Source organism: Hemibagrus wyckioides, linkage group LG18, assembly GCF_019097595.1.
Source record: "Hemibagrus wyckioides isolate EC202008001 linkage group LG18, SWU_Hwy_1.0, whole genome shotgun sequence".
NCBI classification, from domain to species: Eukaryota; Metazoa; Chordata; class Actinopteri; order Siluriformes; family Bagridae; genus Hemibagrus; species Hemibagrus wyckioides.
In genome coordinates this window covers 17,723,059-17,750,348 of record NC_080727.1, presented here as the reverse complement: position 1 = coordinate 17,750,348, position 27,290 = coordinate 17,723,059, and the positions used below count along the sequence as shown (strand labels likewise).

The 27,290-nt window shown below is 40.5% G+C and overlaps 2 protein-coding genes across 2 annotated transcripts; one reads left to right on the top strand and one right to left on the bottom strand.

Moving 5' to 3' along the window:
* Positions 1–1,924: 1,924 nt before the first annotated feature.
* Positions 1,925–20,188, bottom strand: gemin5 (gem (nuclear organelle) associated protein 5). The gene is made up of 28 exons (XM_058416043.1): positions 19,908–20,188; positions 19,667–19,821; positions 18,995–19,176; positions 18,773–18,924; positions 18,591–18,689; positions 17,669–17,801; positions 16,814–16,976; positions 15,725–15,937; positions 15,253–15,338; positions 15,059–15,141; positions 13,666–13,799; positions 13,440–13,513; positions 12,328–12,509; positions 11,792–11,931; positions 10,159–10,330; positions 9,842–10,051; positions 9,619–9,729; positions 9,279–9,401; positions 8,977–9,072; positions 7,367–7,504; positions 6,102–6,249; positions 5,896–6,015; positions 5,056–5,266; positions 4,705–4,959; positions 3,656–3,818; positions 3,183–3,579; positions 3,005–3,089; positions 1,925–2,235 (listed from the first exon to the last, which is right to left on the bottom strand). Exons 1-28 carry the CDS (start codon positions 20,047–20,049, stop codon positions 2,053–2,055), a joined length of 4,350 nt encoding a protein of 1,449 aa, XP_058272026.1. The 5' UTR covers positions 20,050–20,188; the 3' UTR covers positions 1,925–2,052.
* Positions 20,189–20,521: 333 nt separating this feature from the next.
* On the top strand, positions 20,522–22,959 carry mrpl22 (mitochondrial ribosomal protein L22). Its single transcript, XM_058416044.1, has 7 exons — positions 20,522–20,623; positions 20,719–20,761; positions 20,994–21,120; positions 21,212–21,277; positions 21,714–21,791; positions 21,893–21,962; positions 22,697–22,959. The coding sequence occupies exons 1-7, from the start codon at positions 20,596–20,598 to the stop codon at positions 22,903–22,905; spliced, it is 621 nt and encodes a 206-aa protein (XP_058272027.1). The 5' UTR covers positions 20,522–20,595; the 3' UTR covers positions 22,906–22,959.
* Positions 22,960–27,290: the final 4,331 nt, after the last annotated feature.

Below are 27,290 nucleotides of genomic sequence, written 5' to 3'. Positions count from 1 at the left end.
AAATCTGAAATCCCAAAAAATAACTCCTAAAATTATAACCAAATCTAACAAAAAAAAAAGAATAAAAGCAAAATTAAAAATGTCTTTTAAATCTTAAAACTCCAAACTAATAAACCAAATCTAAACTTTAAATCTCAAAATGCGAACAAAGTCTAAAAAGTTTTAAGGATTACATTTAAATGTTAAAAAATGTAAAAAAGAGGGAAAGCCTTTTGTGTGTAAAAGCAAAACTAAGTCTAGAAATCAAAAAGAAAAAGGAAATCCAACTAAATAACCATCAAAAAAATCTCAGATATAAAAAATAAAATCAAAATTAAATTAAAACAAAAATCAGAATTAAGTCTAAATATAATTAAAACAAAAAAAAAATTGTAAATCTAAAAAATCAGCATTAAATCTTAAAACTAGAACAACTGAAATTAGAATAAAATTTAAACAATAACATTTTTTTAAGAGATCTCAAACCAACATCTAAAATGGAATCCAAATATTAAAATAAAATCTAAAAAAATGACCATTTTGCCAAATACAGGTTGCTTGATGGTAATCGATTACTTTTCTGTAACGACTCGGACGTGTTTGCCCTGGTTCTGATGATTTGTTTCTATAGCAACAGCTCATTCACAGGGAACGTGTACAGTGGATGGACCATTTCGAAATAAACCTTAGAAAGTGTGTGTAACTTTCAGTTCGGAGATGTTCATTAAACATTTCTGGAAGGAGTCTCTAATGTCAGTGCTTTGTATTTGTGTTCTTTATTAATTTCAAGAATCTCTCCGTTTTAGAAAACTACACTAATTACTGTGCTGAAGTTTTAGGTTGTGGAATTTAGGTTCCTCTGCAGGTTTGTGGAGAAACCAGAGAAGAGCCAGCTGAGGTCCTCGGGTTGGCCTTGGACCTGCTTAAGAGAGAAAATATCTTTGAGTTGTTGAGAGAAGATCTCTGAGGAGGATCTGGAATCTTCTCAAGCTTCTCGTCACTGCACCTTCCTCCAATGAAAAAGGTGTAAATGAAAACATGGAAGAACAGAGCAGCAAGCAGTCTTTCAACTGATCAAGATCTATTCTTCTAGTAAAGGTTTTGAGCAACATCTGCGGAACATTCATTCAAGGGATGGACACTATAACTGACCATCCATCCACCATGGTGCAATAACTCCCTGCCTCACAGCTCCATGATTTCAGGTCTAATCCCGAACTCGGGATACATGGAGATCCGTGTAGAGTTTCACATCTCCTCACCTAGGTGAGGACATAAGACATGTAGTAGACATATCTCTAAAGAAACATCTCCTGCTTTGCACTCAGCGTTCCTTTTAAAGCTAATCTTAATCATTAAATACTGTAGTGCAGTCATGAAGTTTTACATGCTAGTATCATTCAATTACGTTGATTAAATCCTGCACACAGCAAGTTTCTCCGTCTCCTCCTTCCCTGGGAATCAATAAAGTCTATCCACCAATCCATCTATTCCTTTCATCCATCCATCCAAGTTTTACCATGTCTACAAATCATATTAACAAAAGAAAGTTAAATAATAAAAAAAAAAAAAGAAATAAATCTAAAACCCTAAGCCTAAATATAATCAAAACCAAATAAAAAAAAAAAGCTAAAATAAATAAATTAATTAAAATCAGGATTAAATCTTAAAGCTAAACCTAAAAATCAAATAATCTCAAAATTAGAAATAAATCTAAAAAATGAAAAAAATAAATAAATAAAACCAAAAATAAACTCAAAACTAAATTTAAATTAAAGCGGATAGGATGCTTTTATTTATAGTAAAAATGAAGACAAGTCTCCATTAAAAGCTAGCCAAAAACAAAAACAACTACATGGTCCAAATACATTTTCTACACGTCTTTCATGAACAGTGTGTTAATTATTAGCCGTCTCTCCCCCTGCATCTTTACCGTTAATAAATAAAGCAAATCTTCTCTGTTTGTGGGGAAAAGGTTTATTAAGGTACAGGTGATATAACAGCTGAGCGTGTGATGACATTCATTTTACACATTAAACAAAAATACAAACATGTTTATTGAAGAGAAAAGAACTAAGTGCTACTGTAGATTTCTGAAGCGAATCTCTGCCGAGCTTTGTACAGCGAGCCCGTGGACGCGTACGTGAGCAGCAGAGCCGTCGCCCTCTCACGGAGACGAGGTGGAATCCCGCCGAGGTGCTGATCCACGTACGAGAGGACGAGACAACATTCGAGGACGTCGGGGAAGGCGTAGTTCTGGAAAGAGAAATAAGAGATTGTCAGAGCTCAGAGCACACAACCTACTGAACGGTCCAGTGTGAAAAGACCGAACGGTTACCATGGTAACAGTATAATAAGGATGAAAACTAAATGCATTGATTTTCAGAAAGTCACAGCAAGACGGTAGTTTTGACACGTGAGACAGAGCGGCTGAATTCTCGAATCCGACTGGTCGGAAGGTTTGTAATAATCACATGGGTTAAAGATTGTTGTTGTTGCTGTAGTAACAGCTCCACGTAATCCAACATGAGTAATAAACACATTATTTAACAAAGAAAAACTTTATGGAAGGAGTCTTCAGGACTTCGGGAAGTTAAGATTTTGTCTTTAAAATGATAAGATGCGTTTTTTTTGTCTTATGGACAAAGAGTGAGTTTGAGAGAGAGAGAAGGTGAGAGAGAGAGAGAGAGAGAGTAGAGTGTGTGAGAGTGAAGGTGAGAGAGAGAGAGAGAGTTTGAGAGAGAGGAGAGTGTGTGAGAGTGAGAAGGTGAGAGAGAGAGTTTGAGAGAGAGGAGAGTGTGTGAGAGTGAGAAGGTGGGTGAGGGAGAGAGAGAGAGTAGAGTGTGTGAGAGAGTGAGAAGGTGGGTGAGAGGGAGAGAGAGGTCAAGGCTGGTGAGGGAACGACTGTCAGGTGAACAGGATCGTTGAATCACCAATTAAATTCATATAAATAAAAGGGGGTGTGACCTAAAATAAAACTGCAAATGTGTGGTTTGGTGAATTTCTTCGCTAATCAATAACTTACTTTCACGTGGTCAGGAATAGCAGTGAGTCTTTTCTGATTCTCAGTGACCTGAGCGACCAGAACAGGAAACAACTCCGCAGAAGATCTGAGAGAAACACAGATGAAAAGATGTTCCAGTTTCCTTCTCTAAACCGTATCAGATATTTAATAAGCGTCTTCACAGCACGGAAACCTTTACCTGGTCTCCGGTTCTCTCAGTCCCTCAGCCGTGTTCTGCCCCTCCAGCAGATCTTCAGACTGAAGGTGTGTGTGTTTCTGGACCATTACAGCCACTCTGCTCTGGATGTCTTCTAAAGTTCTCTGTGTGGACTGAAGGGCAGCGTGTGGTTCTGAGAGAAGAACGTTCCAGAAGTCCTCACGCAGAAATCCTTCGTCGTCTCCAGGTTCACTCTGGTGAGCGGCGTCTCCATTCTCTACTGGCGTTTGGTGGCCGTTCACGTGTTTGACGCGACTGCATCTCCACCAGCTTTTATACATCAGCTGGTAACAGACCAGAGCCTCCAGACTTCGAGAAGCAGCCAAGCTTTTTTCATCACCCTCCAGCTTCTGTTTATAGATCGCTAGAGAATCCATACCTGCACGGGAAAAACCTTTAAAGCCACATGAAAACGTAATATTCCAGTGGAGGTGAAGCCTGTGTGAGTCTCTTACCTCCAGGGAGGAAAAGCTGGCACATCTCAGCCATTAGAGGATAATGATTAGTCTTGAAGACTCGAGTCAAAGCTCTCAGAAGCTCCTCAAGCAGCGAGCTCCAGTCACCCAGCAGCTCACTGAGAGCAGAAAGAGCAACGTCCAGGGCCACGTGAGTCAACAGCTGCAGGAGTGGACACACATCACACGTTTATATTCATATATTACAGCTCAAGATACATGTTTATTTGATGTATGTGGAAGGAGTCATGATCAGAGTTTTTTTTTATATATATATATATATATATATATATATATATATATATATATATATATATAAACATTTTCTGACACTTCTATAAAGCTTTATTTTCATATGATGGTATCTCTAAGAAAGAGTTTAAAAATTCTAAAAATAAAATGAAAAATTTAATTGAAAAAAAATCAAGACAATTACAAAAGTTTAAAAAGTATCGGACCAAAATATTAAGAAAACAAAATATAAAATTCTATCATATTTATAATTACATATAAATTACACCTAAAAATTCTTTAAAAAATAGAAAATCAAAACTAAGTTTTTAGCAATCCTTGTTAGCATGCTTGGATAAATTGCTGCTTTATTTTCATATTATGTAATCAAGCAGAAGGAAAAAAAAAAGTTTATGATAGGTTTATAGCTGCTGTAAAAAAAATCATCTCATTAAATGTAGCTAGAAATGGTAAAAAAAAATACAAGATGTTATTTGTTAATGCGATGAAAATGACCAGAGTTTGCACTGTGGTGTGATTCAAGAGGAACAACAACACAGCAGGATGCGCTGGTCTCGGAAAATAATCAACATGCGCCCAGGCTGAACCACATCACGTCGTTGATTGTTTTCCTACAGCAGCATGGCCCCGTTGTGTTTTTTCCATTTTCATTGCTAATCATGTCATCAAATAACACGGTAACAGGAATTCCTGTTACAGTCAACATTAAAACAAAACCTGATACAAAAACCCCCAACACTCGCTGCTATAAATATGTTCAAACTAAAGGGTACACAAACTTTCACACTCCAAACAACCTGTTTTCCAGGTGTGCTGGCAGCGATGGGTGGGTTCTCCACGGCTCCCAGCTGCTGATGGAGCGCTTTGAGCGTCTCTGGATCTGCAGTGTCGAGCCCGAACACGCTCCTCCACACGCTCTGTACAGCAGTGAGGAAGCGCTCGGAACTGGGATTAGACCAGACGTGACAAGACAGCGAGGGCCACGTCACCACCCCGGCATGGGACAGCCTCTGAGTCAGGAGCTCACACACACACAAGACAAGCCTGTGACCCTACAACGAGAAGAAGATTTGAGATCATTGGATCGTTCTGCACTAAAAGACCTGAAGTTTACTTCGCTGACCTCATTCCATTTAAATCAAACTGACCAATAAGGAGTCTTGTGTGCTGAGGATCTCCTGTGCTGCCAGCCAATCCTGCGAGTGTGCGAGGTCTTTGGCACATCTCAGAGCGAGCGAGTGGCACAGGTCTCTCTCGCCGGACAGCTTTGCCAAGTTGGCGGCCGTCTTCAGTGACATCACGTCCCCTTTTTTAGCGATGACCTTGGCAGCGTCGAAACCGCAGTCCGCGGCAAGGTAGCTGGAGGAACGCAAGCAGAATTCAGTAGTTTAGATTTAATTTCCAATTTAAAAAAATAAATAAAATCATCATTAAACATCAATTTCGAATGTTAAGTCATGAACGTGGATAAGAATAGAACTATCAGGTCTCATTCATCCTGCAGGTGGACTAGGTACCCCCTAGTGGGTTTTTTTTAATTATTATTAATTTTTTTTTTAAACAAGAAATTGAAGAAAAGGTCTGTCATGTTCCCAACCAACTACGAGCTGAATAATATCACATCTTACAATTCACTCAAGGTGAAATAGATTACATGTTTGGTAAAACAATATCAAAAGATTTTCTATATTTCTGTTCATGTAGAACAGAAATATAGAAAAAAAAAACATATTTTGGGATCCATTTCTTAAGCAAACGAGCACTAAAAGTGCCTAATACACCCTTGTGTAACTGTGAGCAGTCTGCTGGGCTTTTTAAAGGGAAGTTGTTTACCATATATGGTGATTTGGAGGTGTTACTTAATATGCAAATGAGATTGGTCATCAAAAAGCCCAGTAATAAAATGTGTAGGTTTTATTTAAACCCTATTGCATACGGAAATCCAGAACTTCAGAGATGAATGAGACTCTTTCTTAATCTCAGCTCACCACTTAGCGGCGGTGGTGTAATGACCGTCCTTCTCCAGCACGGCGCTCCAGCTGGTGTACAGGTCCTTCAGCACGGGGTCATCAGGCTGTAGTCTGGCTTTGGCCAGAGCAATGGCTTCCCTGTGGATCAACCACAAACATTACCTTTAACATCCTGTTTTAAACACGCTAAAAAAAACAGGTTTGTGATAAAAAGCCGACGTCACCTGTAGAACTGGTGAGATTTGAGGAGGCTGATGGCTTCGTAGATTTTGTGAATGGTCACGAGGTGCGAGGCGGCTTTGAGGAACTGCTCCTGCATGCACAACTGCTTCACATAAGCCTCCACCGTCCGGACCCACACCTGATAACCAGCTGGAACCAGCAGAAGAGAAACAATTAACTTCTACAGCAAGACGAGGCATGGTCCGAGCTTCCAGGAAAATTTAGCCTGCGTATCTAAAACATCTTCATTAAAAAAACAAGCGACTGTGTTTTGTTGGCTCCTTAATAACAGTCAGTGTGTCTGTGTGCCTTTATGACGGAGGAAGGAAGGTACAGTCAGCGAGACGGTTTAAGACCAAAACATTTACACACTTACAGTAGCATCCGTCTGTTAAATAACACGTTAATGATACGGAAAACAAAAATTAATGAAAAGAGATCAGAGAAGAACAGAGAGACTAGAACGAGCCCTCATCTCAACTCACCCAGACTTGAGGTGGATGAGCTAAAAGAGCAGAAGAGCACCAAGAAACCGGTGAAGAAGCCTACTGTGGGAACAGACTTAACATCTGCTTAACATCTGCCTGATTAATGTGCAGGTTTTCCTATTAGCTCAGCTCTGAGAACTTTACAAACCGAGCAGCAAAAGTTCTGCATATGAATGAACTGATGGGAATTTGGAGTTTTTTCTTCTTCTACGAAGGACGCAGCCGACGCGATATTCAAAACAGTCGAGACGCAACAGTTTGCATCCGTCGTGGTTTTTAAAGGTGAAGAGGAAGTCATACGTCTATTTTATGTGAAGCTTAACTGAAAAACTACATTTTTGTAGTGTATTTGTACTGGACCACCACCACCACAGCAGTGGATACTGGATTGAATATCGGATTCTGGAACAAATGGCAAAGTTTGTAATTTGGATTTGGAACATGAATTTCTTTTTAGAGCTGGAAATGTTTATAGATAAAGAAACCTTCAGTTTACTTCAGATTTATTGTATTCAGAGTGAATTTCGTGTGATTTAAAGAAAATTAACCTTGGCAGTTTATAAAGGAAATAATATTCTATTAAAATCTATTTTATTTCTCGAGCGCTTTTTGCGTTACAAAAATTGAAACATTCGGAATCATTTTAAATTTCAATTCATACTGATCTCTAACATGAGCTGGTAGCTGGTGTCTGAAGCTGTGAGGAGGAAACGATCCACAAGAATAAATCAAACGATTTAGAAAAGAATAAAGGCAGCAAGGAAAGGAGGAGCATTTACCCATGGGTGCTAAGCTGAGTAAGTGGTCAGTGAGCTGTCCTTTCTCTGTGGCCAGCTGCAGAGCTCCCATCAAATCTCCTTTCCACAGCCTGAGATACGTCATCGAGTCGTAATGTCCAGCTTCCAGGTGACTGTCCTCTACATGAGCAGAACAAAAAATAATGTTTAACTGGAATTTTCTATCTATCCATCCATCCATCCATAAATACATTTTTATTCAACTCTGCTTCAATGTTGCCAGATCCTGCCATAATCACACAACTGTATCAGTGTCTTTTTCGTTTTTCTTTTAGCTCCTTCACTACTACAGAACATACACTATATTGCCAAAAGTATTCGCTCACCCATCCAAATAATCAGAATCAGGTGTTCCAATCACTTCCATGGCCACAGGTGTATAAAATCAAGCACCTAGGCATGCAGACTGTTTTTACAAACATTTGTGAAAGAATGGGTCGCTCTCAGGAGCTCAGTGAATTCCAGCGTGGAACTGTGATAGGATGCCACCTGTGCAACAAATCCAGTCGTGAAATTTCCTCGCTCCTAAATATTCCACAGTCAACTGTCAGCTGTATTATAAGAACGTGGAAGTGTTTGGGAACGACAGCAATTCAGCCATGAAGTGGTAGGCCACGTAAACTGACGGAGCGGGGTCAGCGGATGCTGAGGCGCATAGTGAGAAGAGGTCGCCAACTTTCTGCAGAGTCAATCGTTACAGACCTCCAAACTTCATGTGGCCTTCAGATTAGTTCAAGAACAGTGCGCAGAGAGCTTCATGGAATGGGTTTCCATGGCCGAGCAGCTGCATCCAAGCCATACATCACCAAGTGCAATGCAAAGCGTCGGATGCAGTGGTGTAAAGCACGCCGCCACTGGACTCTAGAGCAGTGGAGACGCGTTCTCTGGAGTGACGAATCGCGCTTCTCCATCTGGCAATCTGATGGAGTCTGGGTTTGGCGGTTGCCAGGAGAACGGTACTTGTCTGACTGCATTGTGCCAAGTGTAAAGTTTGGTGGAGGGGGGATTATGGTGTGGGGTTGTTTTTCAGGAGCTGGGCTTGGCCCCTTAGTTCCAGTGAAAGGAACTCTGAATGCTTCAGCATACCAAGACATTTTGGACAATTCCATGCTCCCAACTTTGTGGGAACAGTTTGGAGCTGGCCCCTTCCTCTTCCAACATGACTGTGCACCAGTGCACAAAGCAAGGTCCATAAAGACATGGATGACAGAGTCTGGTGTGGAGGAACTTGACTGGCCTGCACAGAGTCCTGACCTCAACCCGATAGAACACCTTTGGGATGAATTAGAGCGGAGACTGAGAGCCAGGCCTTCTCGTCCAACATCAGTGTGTGACCTCACAAATGCGCTTCTGGAAGAATGGTCAAAAATTCCCATAAACACACTCCTAAACCTTGTGGACAGCCTTCCCAGAAGAGTTGAAGCTGTTATAGCTGCAAAGGGTGGACCGACGTCATATTGAACCCTATGGATTAGGAATGGGATGTCACTTAAGTTCATATGTGAGTCAAGGCAGGTGAGCGAATACTTTTGGCAATATAGTGTATCTACCCCGTCTTTATGCTAATGTCAAGGATTTGATCAATATCTTACCCTCCTCCTGGAACATCCTGTAGAGGGCTCGTCTATCTGCGAATAAACCGAGCTGGATGTGTTCTCCGCTTCCCGGTACGCAGGTGTCTGTCTCACCTGGAGAAAGGGTCAAGGTGAGGCAAAATATCTGTGGAGCCACAGAATCTGAAGGAAATTTCTTTTTCATGGAAGTTAAATATCATTTGGATAGCAAGACTAGCTGAAAGACATCGGATAAGTAAATAAATGAGAAATTCTACATGATAATACGCTTTTCATCGTCATCGTGATATCTTATATTTTTTTTATGATTTTTTTCGGACCCTGTGCGTGTTTGATGGCCGCCAGCGTGATGCAGTCCTGCTGAAGCTCCTCTTTGGCTCGGTGGTCCATGGAGGTGCTAAGCGGCAGGATGGAGCGCGGCTTCCTCTTCTTCATGGACTGATCTAGAAAAAGAAGACGAATTACAGATGGAAAATTTCGCAAAAAGATCAAACTAAAAATCCTGTTAAAGGATTGATGGTTTTGATTAACTGTGTAATTCAGTGTGATGACACTTTAGGCTCCTGAGTCACACTTGATATATACATTTTTAAAATATCAGTGTTTTCTTTTCACACCACAAACTGATGTATTTTCTGTAAGTAAATATTGAGTTGTGACCTGATTTGTCTTTCTTCTTCTCATCCTTTTCTTCTTTCTTGGCAGTGAGAAAAGATCTCTCGCTGTTTACGTGCGCTTTCTCCGAAACTGAACCGGTTTCCTGAGACGAACCTGAACTCAAAAGAAAAAGATCTTGAGACACTTTTATATTCACCAAAAAAAATGAACAAAACAAAACAAAACAGCGGGATGATGAAGGGAAAAAATAAAAACGCAATGTTACCGGTAATGGAGGAGATGACGCGTTCTCTCTCCTCATCTTCTGCTTCATCTTCTGTCTGTCCTTCATCCATCCCGCTTCCTCCTCCGGCTTCTTCTCCCATCGGCGATTCGTTCTCGTCCGTCTTCACCCCGCGTTTCTCGGTAACCTTTTTTTTCTTCTTGGCTTTCTTGATTGGTGCTTTCTTCTTCTCCATCTCCACACGTCTTCTACCTGTTTGCAGAAACGTCTCTTCATTCCTACATCACAGTCTGATCAATTCGCGCTAGCAAAATCTAAAACGTCTCTTTCCAATTAATTAGCTTCATGTGTCTACGCACTCTTGGGAGGTTTAACGTGCTCCTGTTTGGACACGGCCCACTCCTGCACCGTGAAATCATCGGCGCCGGTCCAGATCAGGTCCGGGTTCACGGGTGACCACTGCACACACAGCACGCGCCCGCTGTGACCTCTGTAGTTACACACCGGCTCCTGCTTCAGCACGTCCCACACCTGCAGAACAGCACATCAACACACACACACACACACAGCAGAAAAGAGGAGACTTTATTTATAAGAAACAAAAATAATAAAGTTAGACTGGTGATTACTTAAAAGGGAAATTAGTATTTAAGAGATTGTGTTATAACCCCTAACTACCATCCCTTGTTCTTTTTTTCATAGTTAGTTTCAGATACAGACAGGGCAAGAGAGAGAGACTGAGAGGGTGAGAGAGTTGAACTGAGTGAGTGTGTGTCTGTGAGAGCGCGAGAGATAGAGGGAGAGAGAGATAGCGTGTGTGTGCGAGGTAGGCAGTAAGAGTAAGAGAAGGAGAGAGAGAGACAGACAGAGAGAGAGAGAGAGAGAGAGAGTGTTAAGAATGTGTTTAATTTAGCGAGTGAGTGTGTGTGTGTGTGTGTGAGAGAGAGAGAGAGAGAGACAGAGAGACAGAGAGAGAGAGACTGTGTAAGAGAGAACAGGGGCGAAAAAATTAGTACAAGAATGTGTTTAATTCAGCGAGTGAGTGAGTGTGTGTGTGTGTGTGTGTGTGTGAGAGAGAGAGAGAGAGAGAGACTGTGTAAGAGAGAACAGGAGCGAAAAAATTAGTACAAGAATGTGTTTAATTCAGCGAGTGAGTGAGTGTGTGTGTGTGTGTGTGTGTGTGTGTGTGTGTGTGTGTGTGTGTGAGAGAGAGAGAGAGAGAGAGAGACTGTGTAAGAGAACAGGAGCGAAAAAATTAGTACAAGAATGTGTTTAATTCAGCAAGTGAGACTGTGTGTGTGAGAGAGAGAGAGAGAGAGAGAGAGAGACTGTAAGAGAAAGAACAGGAGCGAAAAAACGAGTACAAGAATGTGTTTAAGTCAGCGAGTGAGTGTGTGTGTGTGTGTGTGTGTGTGTGAGAGAGAGAGAGAGAGAGAGACAGAGAGAGAGAGAGAGAGAGACTGTGTAAGAGAGAACAGGAGCGAAAAAATTAGTACAAGAATGTGTTTAATTCAGCGAGTGAGTGTGTGTGTGTGTGTGTGTGTGTGTGTGTGAGAGAGAGAGAGAGACAGAGACTGTGTAAGAGAGAACAGGAGTGAAAAAATTAGTACAAGAATGTGTTTAATTCAGCAAGTGAGACTGTGTGTGTGAGAGAGAGAGAGAGAGAGACTGTAAGAGAAAGAACAGGAGCGAAAAAACGAGTACAAGAATGTGTTTAAGTCAGCGAGTGTGTGTGTGTGTGTGTGTGTGAGTGAGTGTGAGAGAGAGAAAGAGAGAGAGAGATACCATATAAATATGAGTCCAGTTTCTTAGTTAATATTTAAAATCCAAACTTTAGACTTAAGCCTCATCACAACACTGACTCAGCTTCAGCGCAGGTTAAAGTAGCAAATGACCAGTGGAGTGAAACTGGCTGCTGACCAGACTTGCTTTAAACTCGCACTTTATCAGTAAATACCGCATAGCCAAAACAAACCAGAACTCTAGACTTGCCTGAGCTGTGCCGTCGTAGCAGACGGTGACCAGGTGAGCGTCGTGGTGAGGACTCCACATCAAGCCGGTGATTTTGTTGGTGTGACCAGATAAAGTGCGGAAAGCTTCGGTCAGCAACACCGGGCTCTCAGACGGGTTCTCTTTATGAAAATAACCAGATGTTCATATAAATGAACAAGCAAACAAAATCAGGCCATCCTAAGAAAGACTAAATAAATAATAATAGAAAATAAACAAACAAATAATAGAATATATTAAATGATTTTAATAAATTGAAGATGCATTTAAATAAAGAAATAATAATAAAAAAATATATTTTTATTTTCTTTATTTGACTGCTTTTCAAATTAGTTTAAAAAAAAATTATTGTTTAAATTTTACACACTGTACATTTATCCAATTTTTATACTTTATTCTACTTTTCTTCTTTCGGTCACTGATATTATTTTATCTATAAATCTTTTAATTCATTATTTAAATTTCATAGTAGTATTAAAGCAGTAAAATTCACGTAGTCACAGCCATGTGGCTCTCACCGATGGCGCTGCGCAGGTCGTGGATGTAGACGAGGGCGTTGCTGGAGCCGGAGGCGAGCAGGCAGTGCAGCTCAGGCTGGGTGGAGTGCTGATGGTGCCAGCGCAGGGTGTTGATGATTTTATGGTGCTGCTGGACGGTGCACAGGAGCTTCAGGGTCGGAGCTTTGTACACGTCTATAGAGCTGAGAACCAAAACCACAGCGAGGATGTGTAGATTAAAAAAAGTGTGGAATATTTTCCTAAAAATTCTGAAATTTCTCATAATAAAATTCAAATACTTTCATATTTATATATTATTATTTACTTTACAAATTATTTGTTATTGTTATAATGTGACTCACAGAACAGACAGATCCCCTGCTGTATATTCGGTGAATTGCAACCTCAAATGAATCGTTAACAAGCTTTTTGTTTCGAATCAAGTTCATCTTAAGGAAAAGATGTCGGATGGAGGCGGCGCTTACTTATGAGCCAGTTATTATTACTTATTATCAGTTTTGACTATTAGGGAAAACTTTTTTTAAATTCAGTTCAATTTATTTGTATGGCGCTTTTAACAATGGGCATGGTCTCAAAGCAGCTTTACAGAAGAAGAGAAACATAAAATAAATGATAAAGTTTAAAGTTAAGTTACTATTTATCCCTAACACTTATCTCTAATGAGCAAGCCTGAGGTGACGGTGGGGAGGAAAAACTCAGATGATATGAGGACGAAACCTCGAGAGGAACCAGACTCAGAAGGGAACCTCATCCTCATTTGTGACACTGGACAGTAAATGTAAATAATGTCCTTTATGTGACTTTATGTGATTGCAGTAGTTATAATTAATGAGCTTAACGGTGGTGTGACGTGAAGTTACGTTCTCCTTCTTCACTGAGTCACTAATCGCTCTATAGACGAATGACGACTCAGGAACATGCAGATTTGTGGAAACGCAGATGAAAATAAAGACGCTAACCTGGCTGAAAGGAATAATATCTCGATAAGTGGATTCTCTGAGAAAACGACGTGGGGTTTCACTTAGCTGATTGGCCAGCAAGCAGATTTAACATTCACTTCTAACATCAGAAAATCTAATCTCCTGTAACATCATGGCATGGAAACCACTCACCCGTCTTCATTTCCGACAGCCAAAACTTTCCTGTCTGGCTTCCAGCTCAGGTCTGTGTGAGGGGACAGTTTGTGCTGCGGACAACAGAGCGAACGCTTCATCAGTGGAAAAATCCAAACGCTGAGCGAAGAACACTAAACTGAACCGTTCAGGAGCTGCTAGACTGCCATGTAATGCAAATAAAGGGAAGAAAACCACCTCAGATTTGCTTGTCTGAGCATCTTACTTTAATGTCGTTGGAGTCGCGGATGAGTTTATCGATGTTGCTGGCTTCGTCCGACAGCTTCCATGGGTCATGCTGAAAGATGACCCCTTCACCTGCACAACTGTACAGCGTGTAGTCAGGTTTATCACCTGCACCTGAGAACCAACACGTGAGGTTTAATGCTCTTAATAATAACAATATTAATGTTAAAGCTGTGAAAACTGAACTGAATTGTGAAAACACAATTGTTGAATATTTCATTAAATGATGTTAGTAATGATGCTAGAAACAAGTGATGTTTCGATTTCTACTCCTCCTCATACACAAGGTTCGAAACCGATGAGAGGTTCTGCACTTTTTCTCGACATCAGCATTTGTTGAACGCCGCGTTCAAACAGGCTACGCTTATGACAAGCGATCAGTTATCATTACAGCTCTGTACATCAAAACACATCGAACTCATCAAGGAGACGGAAACGTCAGCATTATCTGAACTGCATTAATACCGTAACACTGCGTGTGTGTGAAACTCCGATTCAAATTAAATCAACCGATTCATTTTCACCCTTTTAGAACGAATCTCTGACTAATAAGAAGCATCAGTACATCGGAATTAGAGATTCAGGGGAAAAAAATTCCCTGAATAAACGATGACACAGCAAGATGTTCATCCACATGCACATTTTTTGGGAAAAGGTGAACAGAAATGCATCAGAAGTGCACTGGTGTAAATGATGAACTGTGGTGTGATGGGGAGCCGTGTGCACTGGTGTAAATGATGACACGCACTTACATACACTCGTGCCAACACGTACTAAGCACTAACATAAGCACACACACTTGGACTCAGACCCACACACACACACACACACACACTCTCGCACACACACTCAGACCCACACTTGTACACACACACGCACTTGGACTCAGACCCACACATTTTGGTTTCTGGCTGGATAAAGAGTCCCATATGGAGCCCGAGCGAGTGAAGAAATGCTGAAGAACCGCCGCATTTACACCAAGCAGACGGACAGAAAACAAATTAGCGTACATAAAACCCATCACCAGTGCCACTGTCGCATCTTCGTCATCTCTTTCTCCCGCTCTCTCTCTCCATCTCAAAACAAAAGTAATTATCTCCTCCGTCCTCGGCCCCATGATGGATAAAGCGATAAGCGCTCCATGGCTGCTGCCGGGCTACAAATGAAGTTTCTGCTCCTCGATTTCCCAGCAAAACGCCCGTAAGGGAATCGGGTCGTACATAATCTCTCTCAATTACACCGTGCACATGAACGGCGCTCCGGGCCGCACTGCTTGGTGACAGATGAGTCTCGGCGCCGCTGCTGCTGTTTCAATATTTGCCAGCTGGAGAACTTTATGGGGGAACTCATTGGAATGATAAAAGGAGACTCACCGAATGAGAGAGGGGGGACTGGAGGACCCCAGTCCAGAGAGTAGACTGTTCTACGGTGGTAGGTACTGGAGATCTGTGGAGGCCTTCACACACACACACACACACACACACACACAAACACATCATGTGATGTGATCAACGTTCTCATATCCTAGCCATGTTGAAGACTTTAGGACACGTGTGTTCGTTCTTACTTGTTGGAATAAACCTCATAGATCCCTACTTTTCCATCGTCTGTTCCGAAAGCTAAAGAGCCCTCCTTCACCGGATGCCATGCCAGCTGCCAAAAAAAAAACAGAATAATAAAGTCTGTTCATCAAAATTCACAGCATTTTGATCGGAGTGAAAGAAAACATCACCATGTTCTGCAGCAGTGTCTGAAGTTCACCTGAAACAGTCTGCGATTTATTTCTAATGAAAAAAACACCTTGCTTGGAAGCTGATAAAAGTATTTGAATACAGATTTTGTGTGTTTTTACATCCAGGTGAATCTCGGACAGATCGGATCAGACACGAATCGTCAGGTGTTACACAAACTCACAGAGATCTGATCTCTTTAAACACTAATACGTTACAAACTGTATTTCTGTTGCTCTTCCGCTCATCAAAAAACTTATAGAATCCTTCGCGTCATATTTTCTGAACCTCCATCTTTCTGGGACTTACAGCCGTGACCTTGGACTTGATCCCCTGCCAGAAGGTCCTGGTTTCGTACGGGTTCTGGATGGACAGAGTGTTCCACACGCGGATCATGCTATCGCCGACCCCCAGAGCCAAGCAGCCCGTCGCCACGGGGGAGAAGCTAAGAGAGTAAATAAAGCCTCCCATAGTGGGTAAAGTCCAGCAGCACTCCAGAGTGTCCAGATCCCAACACTTAATCTGGGGGGGGGGAGAGATAGAGATAGAGAGAGAGAGATTCACCTTTCATTCACCTTTAACACTCCTTTCCCATTGCTCTTGTTGTTTATTTTTAATGCTTAAATGTTTTTTATTCTAATTTTTTATTAATTATTTAATTAGTATTTTTTATTGGAAGTGTTAGAGAGGGAGGGAGAGATAGAGGAGAGGAGAAGGAAAAGATAGGAAGATAGGAGAGTGAGGAAGAAGCAGACTAGGGTAGACAGAGAGGGGGAATGGAGAGGAAGAGAAAGAGATAGAGAGTGAGGTTGAGGGAGAGAAAGGGGGAGAGAAGAAGAGAGGAGGAGAAAAAGATAGAGAAAGAGAGAAGGAGAGTAGAGGAGAGAAGAGGAGAGGAAAAAGACAGAGAGGAGAGGAAAAAGATAGAGAGAGAGGGATAAGGAGAGTGGAAAGATGGAGAAGGGGAGAAAGAGATGGGGTGGTGGTGGATAGAAAGATGGAAAGGAGGAGAAAAAATAGACAGTGTGGGAGAAGGGGAGAGGGAGGGAGAGAGAGAGAGAGAGAGTGCGCGAGAGAGAGAGTGATGGATCTTTCATCGTAACTGATTAAAGCAGCAGTTTTCAGTCATTGAGGGGAATTTCTGAACATCTGTAATTAAATCTAATCAATAAACTTTATCTACCTGATATATCTACCACACACACACACACACACCCATCCCATCCACCTTCTGTAAAAATAACCGGGTTTTGAATTCATCAGTTTCCTCCGTTCTAATGAAGTGAAGTTGTAATAAAAGCCATTATAAAGCCATTTCTCCTTCAGCGTTATTGTACATCAGAGGATTGTCCAGACTAATGGACCGTAACGTAATGGATAGCGAACAGTGGCTCTCACGTCTCTGTCCATGGAGGTGCTGATGAGAAGCTCTCGCTCCCTCACACACACGGAGCTCATGTTGAAGACGATGCGACTGTGGTTCTGACCGTCTGACGAGCTGCCCAGCAGAGTCCACTTCTGTTTGCCTGATTTGGTGAGGTCCCAGACCACCAGCTCTCCACTAAACACACAGACACACACACTTTTAACACATCCCCATTCTTCTGGATCTTTGCTGATTCAAAGTAAAATGGCAGAGATCACAACAAACTTCAAACTTAACGTCCACTCATGCTCTTACTTCAGTCTATAACACTTAATTTATAAACCTATATATTTGTCCAGTTTCTGGGGTAAAGGTCAGTCTGTCAATGTAATTGCACCCCTGTAGAAAACTAATATATAAAATAGCAACAGATCAACCAGACATCTTTAAAACGAGCGAAAAATACAGATATTTTTGGAAGATGTAGGACTTTTCATATCTTTTTGATTATTTACAATTAAAATGGAGGCACTAAATATAATAAACTTTCACAAACCCACAAAAAATTAAAAATTGAATGATGAATATGTTATTCTTCACCATTTTTTTTAAATGACGCCGCATTCAATTAAAGGTTGTAACTTGAAATTGTTTTGTAAAAAAAATAAACAAATAAAAATAAAGTAATTAACAATCTCGTAATTGAGAACTCAGGACCATCCCCTCAACCCAAGTGATGTCAAATCAAACGTCTGTCCACTTATAGTCTCAGCAGTTTATATAAATATATAAATAAATAAAAACACGACTTTCAATTAAACGACCTTCACCTTTAAACCATGATCTACAACTGCAACTATTTGCTTTAAAAATGGAAAAGTCCTGACCCGAAGCAGCTGGAGACGACCTGCGCAGGTCTTCCTTTAGGCCAGTGCACCGTGAGCCAGAGCCTCTCCTTCACCCCGGGGTCCACTCCGGCACCTCGCCTCTTCAGAAACGGCAGCTTCAGGGTCATAACACCTGCAAAGAGTATTAAGAGTATTAGGATTAAAATGTATATGATGCTTTAAACAGAGGATATATATATATATATAAATAATTTATAGGATTTGCTTGAAAACCACCAACAAAACTGTACAAATGATATAAATAATAATATGGTTAGAGAAATAAAAAAATAATAATAAAACTCCTAACTCTTAAGCATATTACTAGTAATAAATAAATTCACAATCAATTAATTTTATTTTTTTATATTTACCAAAATATAAAAATATACAAATTAGCTATTTAATTCACGCTGAAAAGGAGAAAAAAGTTATATATTAATAAATAAGTAATAACAAAACTAATAATGAATAAATTCAAAATAAAAAAAATGAAATATATAAATATTTAACTTACAAAAAAAAAAAAAACTATTTCACACTCAAAATGACAAAGTAATAAAACTAAAATTTGTAATAAAAAATTGTAAGAAATAAACAATAGTAATAAATTCATACTAATTTTACATTTGTATATTTAAAAATATAAAGAATTCATTTATAAGCAAACATTCTAATAATTATATATAATAATTATATTAATAAGTAGCTATTTACTTTACAAAAAAAAATAAAAGTAGACATATAAGTAAAAGAGAAAATAATAAATTAACAATAAGTAAAAAATAACCTAAAACAAAATAAATTTGTAATAAATTCCTAAAAAACTTTGCAAAGTCTTTTTTTTTTTTTTTTACTTTTAAGTAAAAAAAAAATATAATAAACAATAAACATCTGCATGTGTAAAAGAAAACGATCTCACCTTTGCCTCTTGCCGTGCTCCAAATTCTAACGGTCTGATCTCGACTGCCTGAAGCCAGGTATCCACCCCGCTGGACTTCTGCTGGCCCGCTGGACATGTCTGCAGGGAAGGAAGACATGGCTGTAAGAAACAGGAAAAACTCCAAACCGTCCATGTATCAAAGCTTTGTGAAGATCTGATACCAGCGCTGTCCTCCGGTCGAGCATACAGCGTGTCTTCCTGAGGCTCGGGACACCAGGAGAGAGAGTGGATCTCCTCCTCGTGACCTCGCAGGCGATGGATCACTTCTCCTTTCTTGCTGATGTCGATCAGTGCGATCATTCCATCCTTGTACCTGCGAGAGAAGAGAGATGAGCGACAGAAGCTCACAATATAGACTCACACGCCTCTAGATGAAGTCTTACCCGATGGCGACGTAGTTCTCGGTGTGTGGAGAGCAGGAGAGACAGAAGATGGTTCTTGGTTCGGGGAAGAAGCTGCGAGTGTCTCCTCTGCCGAGCCAGTGACACACCACTATCCCTTTCTCGTCTCCAGACACCAGTAACGTTTTCTGCACTGGAGACCAGTGAAGAGCCGAGATGGTGTTCTACACACACACACACACACACACACACACACACACACACACTTACTTCCACTATCACCATGATCTATAAGTGATAAGTTGCCCAGCGTATAAAATTACACCCTAAATCCAACTCCAAACGAACAGCGTAGTGCATTATGGGTATTCTAAAGATGGCAAGTGCAAAATCCACAACTTTTAAACTCTCTAAATCATTTACGCTTTGACTCTACATGAATGTAATGGCTTGTGATTTGGATACAGCAGTCCATTTATCCTTCCCAAATCCTGCTTTGTCACAAAATAAACGCCGTCTATCTTCAGACTTTGTCACTATTTTTTACAATAACTGGACAAATTTGTCCGAGAAAGCATCTGAGGGGATGTATAAAGTGGACAATCTGACAAACTATCTAGAAAACACACGTTTTATACTCATTCTTTTATCTCTCATCACTAAAAAAAACATGATTTTAACACAAGTCAAAACTTTGTTCTGTATCAGGCCTACCTGGTGGACATTATGTTCCTCTAAAACCACCTTCTGGTCAATGTCCCAGATCTTTACTGTCTTATCATCTGAACTGCTGGCGCAAATGTTTTCTTGAGCATCATGTCTGCAAAATGAGAAGCCAGAAACTCTTTCGGTGTGGCCCCTGAGCTCACCTATGGGTGAAGAAATGAGATCAATGATGACAATCACACTACAAGCTTGTAACCAGGCATGAACTTGAGCCAGAGACGCTTCATACCTAGGACTTCTGCTGAGGATGCGCTCACTTTCAGCAGGTAAACTGTGTTTTTAGCTCCGAAGCCCAGCACGCCGTGGCTATTCACATCGCTACAGCGAGAGCAGTACCAGTTCGGCGAAGCAGGAAGAAGCCTCTCGTGCATCACGATTGTTTTAGATATATAACCCGATTTTTAAAAAGTTCCAAGTTCAATACCAAGCTCTTCCAGCTCCACCAGGCAGCCTCTACACCTTTCATTCGCCCATGCTGCTTCCTTGTTTGTCCACCCGTCTTCTGTAAATCCCGCCTCCTAACATAGGATTGGCTAAAACCTCCCAGTTCCGTAAACTGTATACAATCAGCTTGCAAGGATGCAGCACTGACCAATCAGAACGAAGCACACGAATACAGGTGGGAACAAAACCGGGCGCTTTGCGTCTCCGTTAACATCAATGTCGTCTATCGATCAGAGGTGTCGCAAAATACTATACAGCTAACAGTCAAAGATTTGTAACATATGATAAATCGTTCATATTCACAAGTGTAGAAGAGCAAACAGAGTGCACTCAGACAAAACCAAACTTGTTAGCATGTTGAAATGTAACACTGTCAAATATTATTCTTTGTCAAAATATGTTTCACACATGCGGCTAAGGAAAGCTAGTCACTTTGCGACAATGCCGGATAAAGTGCTATTTTTGTATCAAACATGGCGGCCTCCGCTGTGACAGCGAGTGGTAACAAAAAAATTAACATCATTCTATGTTTATTTATTAACGATTTGAGTCAAAAGATTTTACGATTAAAATGTTTTTTTTTTTTCTTTCCACAGGTTCTACACTACTCAGTCGTTTGTTTGGACAGATTCATTCGAGGTAAAGTGTAACTAATCCAGCTAAGTTGTTCAGGCATCAAGGACAAAGATGTAACTGTTTTTTAAATATCAGTAGACAGCACAATTCTCTAGATTATATATCATTTTAAATATGGATATTTATATGGAAAATATGTAAGAAGATCTGGTATTTATGGTGCAGAAAAAAAATTCATTAAGGAAGAGACGATTGAAATGTGATGTGACGATGGCTGTCTGTTCTTCTGCTCCAGGTTTCTCACGCCGTTCTCCCAGACGTCCTGTCTTCACACCAGCGCAGCACTAAACACTAAGAACTGGGAGAGGAAAAATCGCGTAGTATATCCACCCCAGGAGAAGGATGAGACCCGCAGACCGGCGGTCAGTCACCCCTTTCTTGCTGGACTTTCAGTATTGGCTGTAGTGATTTATTTTTGTCTTATCATTGCTCTCGAATGATTTTTTTTTTCAGGAGATCCATCACTGCAGACGTCAAATAAAGTACAGCAAAGATAAGATGTGGTACCTGGCGAAGTTGGTAAGAGACACTGAATGACAAAATGATCACTGCAGGACACGTGAAATTCACCTTTTTCTTTTCTTATGTACATTAATGTCCATTCATGCATGTGACGTTATCCGAAGACTTATTGATGAGCTGGAACAGGAGTTTGTGCATTCAGCCGTTAAAGGAGCAGTTTGTTCATATTTATTTATATCTCTGACAGCTTTGAGAAGTCCTTTTGTTTTTAGTTTGAAATTCTTGTGAACTGTACGAACTACACATCATCCTGCCACACCTCTAACTGGGAAATCTGTTCCATGAGATATGAATTAAAGTCTTTGTAAGGAAATTAAATAAACTGCACATATTTCCTTCAAAGTTTAGAAGTCCTCAGTAAGATTTGCTCCAGAAAGGCGGTGTCATCTTCACTTTCACATCCGCTAATGATGAGTTTTCTTTCCTATGACAGATCAGAGGCATGAGCATCGACCAGGCGCTGGCTCAACTCGAGTTTAATGATAAGAAAGGAGCCAAAATTATGAAGGAGGTAAGCATAGAATCAATACCTAATCTTCATACCTCTGATCACCAGCTAGATGTCATGTTTACACTGCTGGGACTGGAGTAACGTAAGCTTTTGCTCATCAGGTCCTTCTGGAAGCTCAGGAAATGGCCGTGAGGAACCACAACGTCGAATATAAATCCAATTTGTATGTGGGTAAGTGTTTGTAAGCCGAATAATCACAAGTAGAAGAAGGAGATTTATCTTTCAGATTGATGAGAAGTAGGCTTGTGTGATATAACGATTTTATATATCTACATGACATCTCACCTGTGTCAAGCTGCTAACGGTTACCGTTGACGCATATCACGTAGGAGCTCCGCTATTAAGCTAGTCACTCAGAAACATGCCACGTCAGTTTTCTCCTCGATTAAACAGTAAATGAACAAATCGACAGATAAATGTGGAATGATTTGCGCAGACGTTTTGAGCTCTCTAATATGAGCCTGGAAGCCCTGCCCACTTTATCACTGTGCTCTCACTTTCTGTTATGGAAAACATTTGGAGTTCATTAATGTGAAATAAAATCTATCAGTACTTAGAATACATATTTTATTATGTCCCTGAAATAAAATACATCAGACAACTGAGCATTATATCAGAAAAGCACTGTTTTTTTTGGGGTTTTTTTTACCGTGGTGTTTTTCTTGATCGTCTCTGCCTTGTAAGCAGCGCCGGACTACACAGCTGATAATATTATACCTTTTCCTGTTTAAATGCTGGAAATAATTCTTTTCCTAACTTCTTTTCAATTCTTCTACCGAAAATATATCACACAAGCCTTTTTCTGATCACACTGATACTCCAGGTGTTTAAAACAATTTAGATGATCGCTTAGATAAGCTCACAGAACCACGTCACTGCTAACGATCATCTCTGGTTCTCCACAGCCGAGTCCTTCACAGGTAAAGGCCAGTACCTCAAACGCATCCGCTACCACGGCAGAGGCATGTTCGGCATCATGGATAAAGTCTACTGCCATTACTTTGTGAAGCTGGTGGAAGGCTCACCTCCTGTGGTGGAGCAGACTACGCCGTTTGATCAGGCCAAGGAGTACGTAGAAGAGCTGAAGAACCGGACCGTCATCTGCTCTCTCTAACTGAGAAAACTTCTCTTTCTGTAAATAGTACCAGAAATAAATCATGAAAAAATTTGTAAGACTTTTGCTCATTATTTGTGTGTGTGTGTGTACGCATGTGTGTGAGACAGACCTGAACCATGCTGTGCTGCTCTGCATGACATTTTCCACTCATGACATTTTAGTCCATGACATTCTTCATTAGCTGGATGATGACGGTGGCCTCTGACTTTTTCCTCACTGCTTTGATGGCACTTTTTTTTTCCCCTCTTTCCTGTTTTTTATCGCCACGTGCCCTTTAGCTTCAACATCACTCTTAACTCGACTCCTTCCCCTTTTAAATCTGGACAGCCGATTTCGGACACGTTAGATGACGCACTAAAAGACTGGCTTTTCTGGAAAAGGTGGCTTGCTGAAGCTGAGTTAACTGGGATAATAACCTTATTATTTCATCAGATAATGGTAGATAAAGACCAGAACATTCCGAATAATAATTTTAACCATGATATTAATGAGTAAATCTGGGGGGAAAAAGAGGCAGAGAACCAATAACACAATCTGGAGTTTTGTTTTAATATTCTGGATGCAAACAAATTCGAAACAAACAAACCAGCATTTGAGTTATTTCTTATTACAGATTATTATTATTATTATTAATATTAGATATGATTCAATTTCCCAGATCTAACGGCGTTAATTATTTTTTTATTTAATTAATCGCCTTGCCTGTGTGTTAAAAACACATTAAAAACAGTATATAAAATGATAACCTTAAAGTGTGTACAAGACAGTGGTGAGACTGGCCATACTGTATGGTTTAGAGGCAGGGTCACTGAGGAAGAGAGACAGGAGTCAGAGCTGGAGGTAGCAGAGCTGAAGATGTTGAGGTTCTCTTTGGGAGTGAGACGGTTGGACAGGATTAGGAACGAATACATCAGAGGGACAGCTTAGGGGACAAAGTTAGGGAGGACAGATTAAGATGGTTTGGACATGTTCAGAGGAGGGAGAGTGAGTACATTGGTAGGAGAATGTTGGACATGGAGCTGCCAGGCAGGAGACAGAGAGGAAGGCCAAAGAGGAGGTATATGGATGGAATAAATGAGGATATGAAGCTGGTGGGTGCGAGTGTTGAGGATGCAAAAGATAGGGATAGGTGGAGAGAGATGATTCGCTGTGGAGCCCCCTGAAGGGAAAAGCCGAACGAAGAAGAAGAAGATAACATTAAGTGTAAAAAATATGAATTACATTCCACTCACCGGTCATCAGCGCTTTTTCAATCATAGCCGATTTTATGATCATTGCTTAATTTTTTTAATGGAATTTAAAAGTTTCACACATCAAATGTGTTCATCATAAAGACCGCATTTGAGTCGATTTCAGTTTCCAGCGAACCAAATCACTCCCCTGAATCCCTGCAGCCTTAAACGAGCCCTCAGAGTCACTTCACCAAGTTTCATTATTCCCCTCATTAAATTAGGATGAGTCTAGAGCTCAAACTCGGGCTGCTTCGTCTAACGGTGCGTGATGAAAGGACGTTTTTCTTCCTTTCTATCTTTTTTTTCTTTTGGTGTTTAAGAGATGCAAATTAAAATCGTGATGTTTATCAAACTGTAGAGGTGAAAGTGATTTCACAGAAAACTTGTTTCTTTTTTTCAAATGATCACAAAACATCACCTTGTTTTTGCTCTAAAATCTCGGTCTCCTCGCTTCCTTTTTCTTTTCTTTTTCTTTTTTTTATGAGAAAGTGTAAAAGTGATAGCGTGTGAAAAGGGATGTAGCCTTTAAACCGTGGCTTTGTGAAGAGTTTTGAATTCCCCGTCAGTTCACCCAGGGTGAGGAGCTCTTCATCTCTGTGTCTGTAGTGTTCTCAAATAAAATGCCATCTCCTGGCCCCAATTTAAGGAGACAAGTGCCCCCAATTTCAGCTTCGAGCCCTGTACTGTCCCTGTGCTGGGGGAAATCGTACAACTGAGCTGGGACAACAAGAGCAACTCGTCTTTCTCTTTACACGACTCCAAACCCCTGCTTAGTCCAAGTGTACTTGACTTGAGCAGCTGCAGACGTGTTGCCATGTATTTAAAAAAAAAAAAAAGACTAGAATCTCCAGAAAGATCTCCATTAACCCTTTTTTACTACAGTGTTTGACTTATGGGGCATTTTCAGTATAACTAAATGAATGCTGTTCTGGCTGTGAATCTGATATAAAATAAGTCAGGAGTGTGTTTTTCCCTCAGTTGAATAACCTTACACGGAACGTCTGTGGCTGAAGATCAAATTTGAGTTGCTTTTTAGTTGAACAAGCACTTGGAGCATCTCAGAGAGCAGAAATGGGTTTGATATCATCATTTACTCTGGAGATACAAACAATCGTGTGATAAAAACGAACGAGTTTTTGTTTTCTGGAACTTTTCTATGAATATATCACCCCTGGTAGGCTAGAGAAAAACAGAAATACTTATGAAACTCCACAAAGTCCTGAGTGTCTACTTTCACATTAATCACCACTGTGGAGTGGGATATGACAAAGACGTTCAATTATCAACATGGACACAACAAAACAGGAGCATTAAGGAGAATTAATAGAAGATGCAGTGCAGTTGTGTGATCAGGAACTTTTGAGTGTGAGCACCAGCATAATTACTGACTTCATTATAGTTTTAGCATAAATTCTTTTCTGCTGAAGTTATTAAAGATCCAGAAGGTGACGAGAAATGACGACAAAAAACGCCTCTCGCTCTTATCGTTACGAGCGTTAGTGCACTTCCCAACACTCGAGCTCAGCACCATGTCTCTGTTTATCTTACATTTATTACTTGATGCTGATGGAAAGCAGACTTGCATCACTGTTATCTGATGTAAAAAACCCCATCAAGAATGTGAATGTAAAGAGAAAATAAAGTGAGGTGTTGCTTCTTCTTTAAAGTAAAAACATTTCATCAGCAGTGTGATGTTCGTCAGAGTCAATCAAAATAAAAGCTAAAGAAGCTTTCTCTGAGTTGAAATCCACTATATTAAATAAGTTCTATTTACATTTTAATGTCATATTGTATTGCATTTCTATTTTTTTTTCACTACTGTACATCATGCCTGGCTGCTGCCCGAATAACTGCTATATCCAAATACATGATCAGCCATAACATTAAAACCCCTGGCAGGTGAAGTGAATAACGTGGATTATCTCGCTACAGTGGCACCTGTAAAGGTGTGTGATATATTAGTCAGCAAGTGAACACTCACTGTTATTTTGGTGATGTGAAGCAGGAGAAATGGACAAGAGTAAAGATCTGAGTGACTTTGACAAGCATCCAAACCGCCGTGTCTAGACGACTGGGTCAGAGCTTCTCTAAAGCAGCAGGTCCTGCTACACAGTGGTTAGTGGTTACAACTGGTGACCCAGCGTCAGGGTCATGGACACCCAGAGCTCACTGATGTGTGTCTGGGGCATCTGGTCCGATCCCACAGAAGAGCTACTGTAGCACAACAGCTGGAAACGTTCATGCTGGCTCTGATAGAAAGCACACAGAACATCACAGTTTGCTGCAGAGCGGTCAGAGTGACCATGCTGAGCCCTGAGGCAGTGCGATGCTCTCATGCATTCATGTGGATGTCACTTTGACACGTACCACCTACCTAGACAGAACGAATGTTCAGCGAACAAATGTTCCCTAATGACAGTGTCGTCTTTCAGCACAAAATTCAAGAAATTCATGAACGGTTTGAGGAACACAACAAAGAGCTGAAGGTGTTGCCTCCTAATTCCCCAGATCTCAGTCCTATTGAAATGTGCTGGACAAACAAATCTGATCTGTGGAGGCTTGGACTTAACTTGGAGTCTTGAAGTCAGTTCCTGTCATCACTTGTTATAGCATGTTATACATCTCTTTTTTCCTGCTCTCTTGACAAACAACAACAGAAAGCTTAAAGACAGAAACTGGAAAGCGTGAACTTCTCTGTTGTGAAATGGAAAACTTGATAAAGCGGCAGTGACACTAGAGACTCCTTCCATAAATGTAACGGAAACAAAAATATCTCTGAAAAAAAGCTTCATCACATCAACTATAATATTTTTTTTTAGTTTAATTCCCTGGCTGTAGTAAGTCTGATCTGTTTCTATGGAAACAGCAACGCATTAGAACAAGTGCATTAATATAACCTTTCATACATGTTATAGAAGGAGCTACTGCAGTTAACAAGCATTAATCCACACTTTCTGATTTAAATTCAACGACTGAGTGGTAGAATAATAAATTCCCTTAAACCTCCATAAATAAATCCATCCCAGACTCCAGATTTTGGGCCCAAATCAGAATCTTGCTTGCCCTTGAGAGCAAAACTCAGACACACTCAATTTATCGCCGGTGTTTACTCAGCCCTGCCTCAGAGAAATAATTCCCACATCACCACAT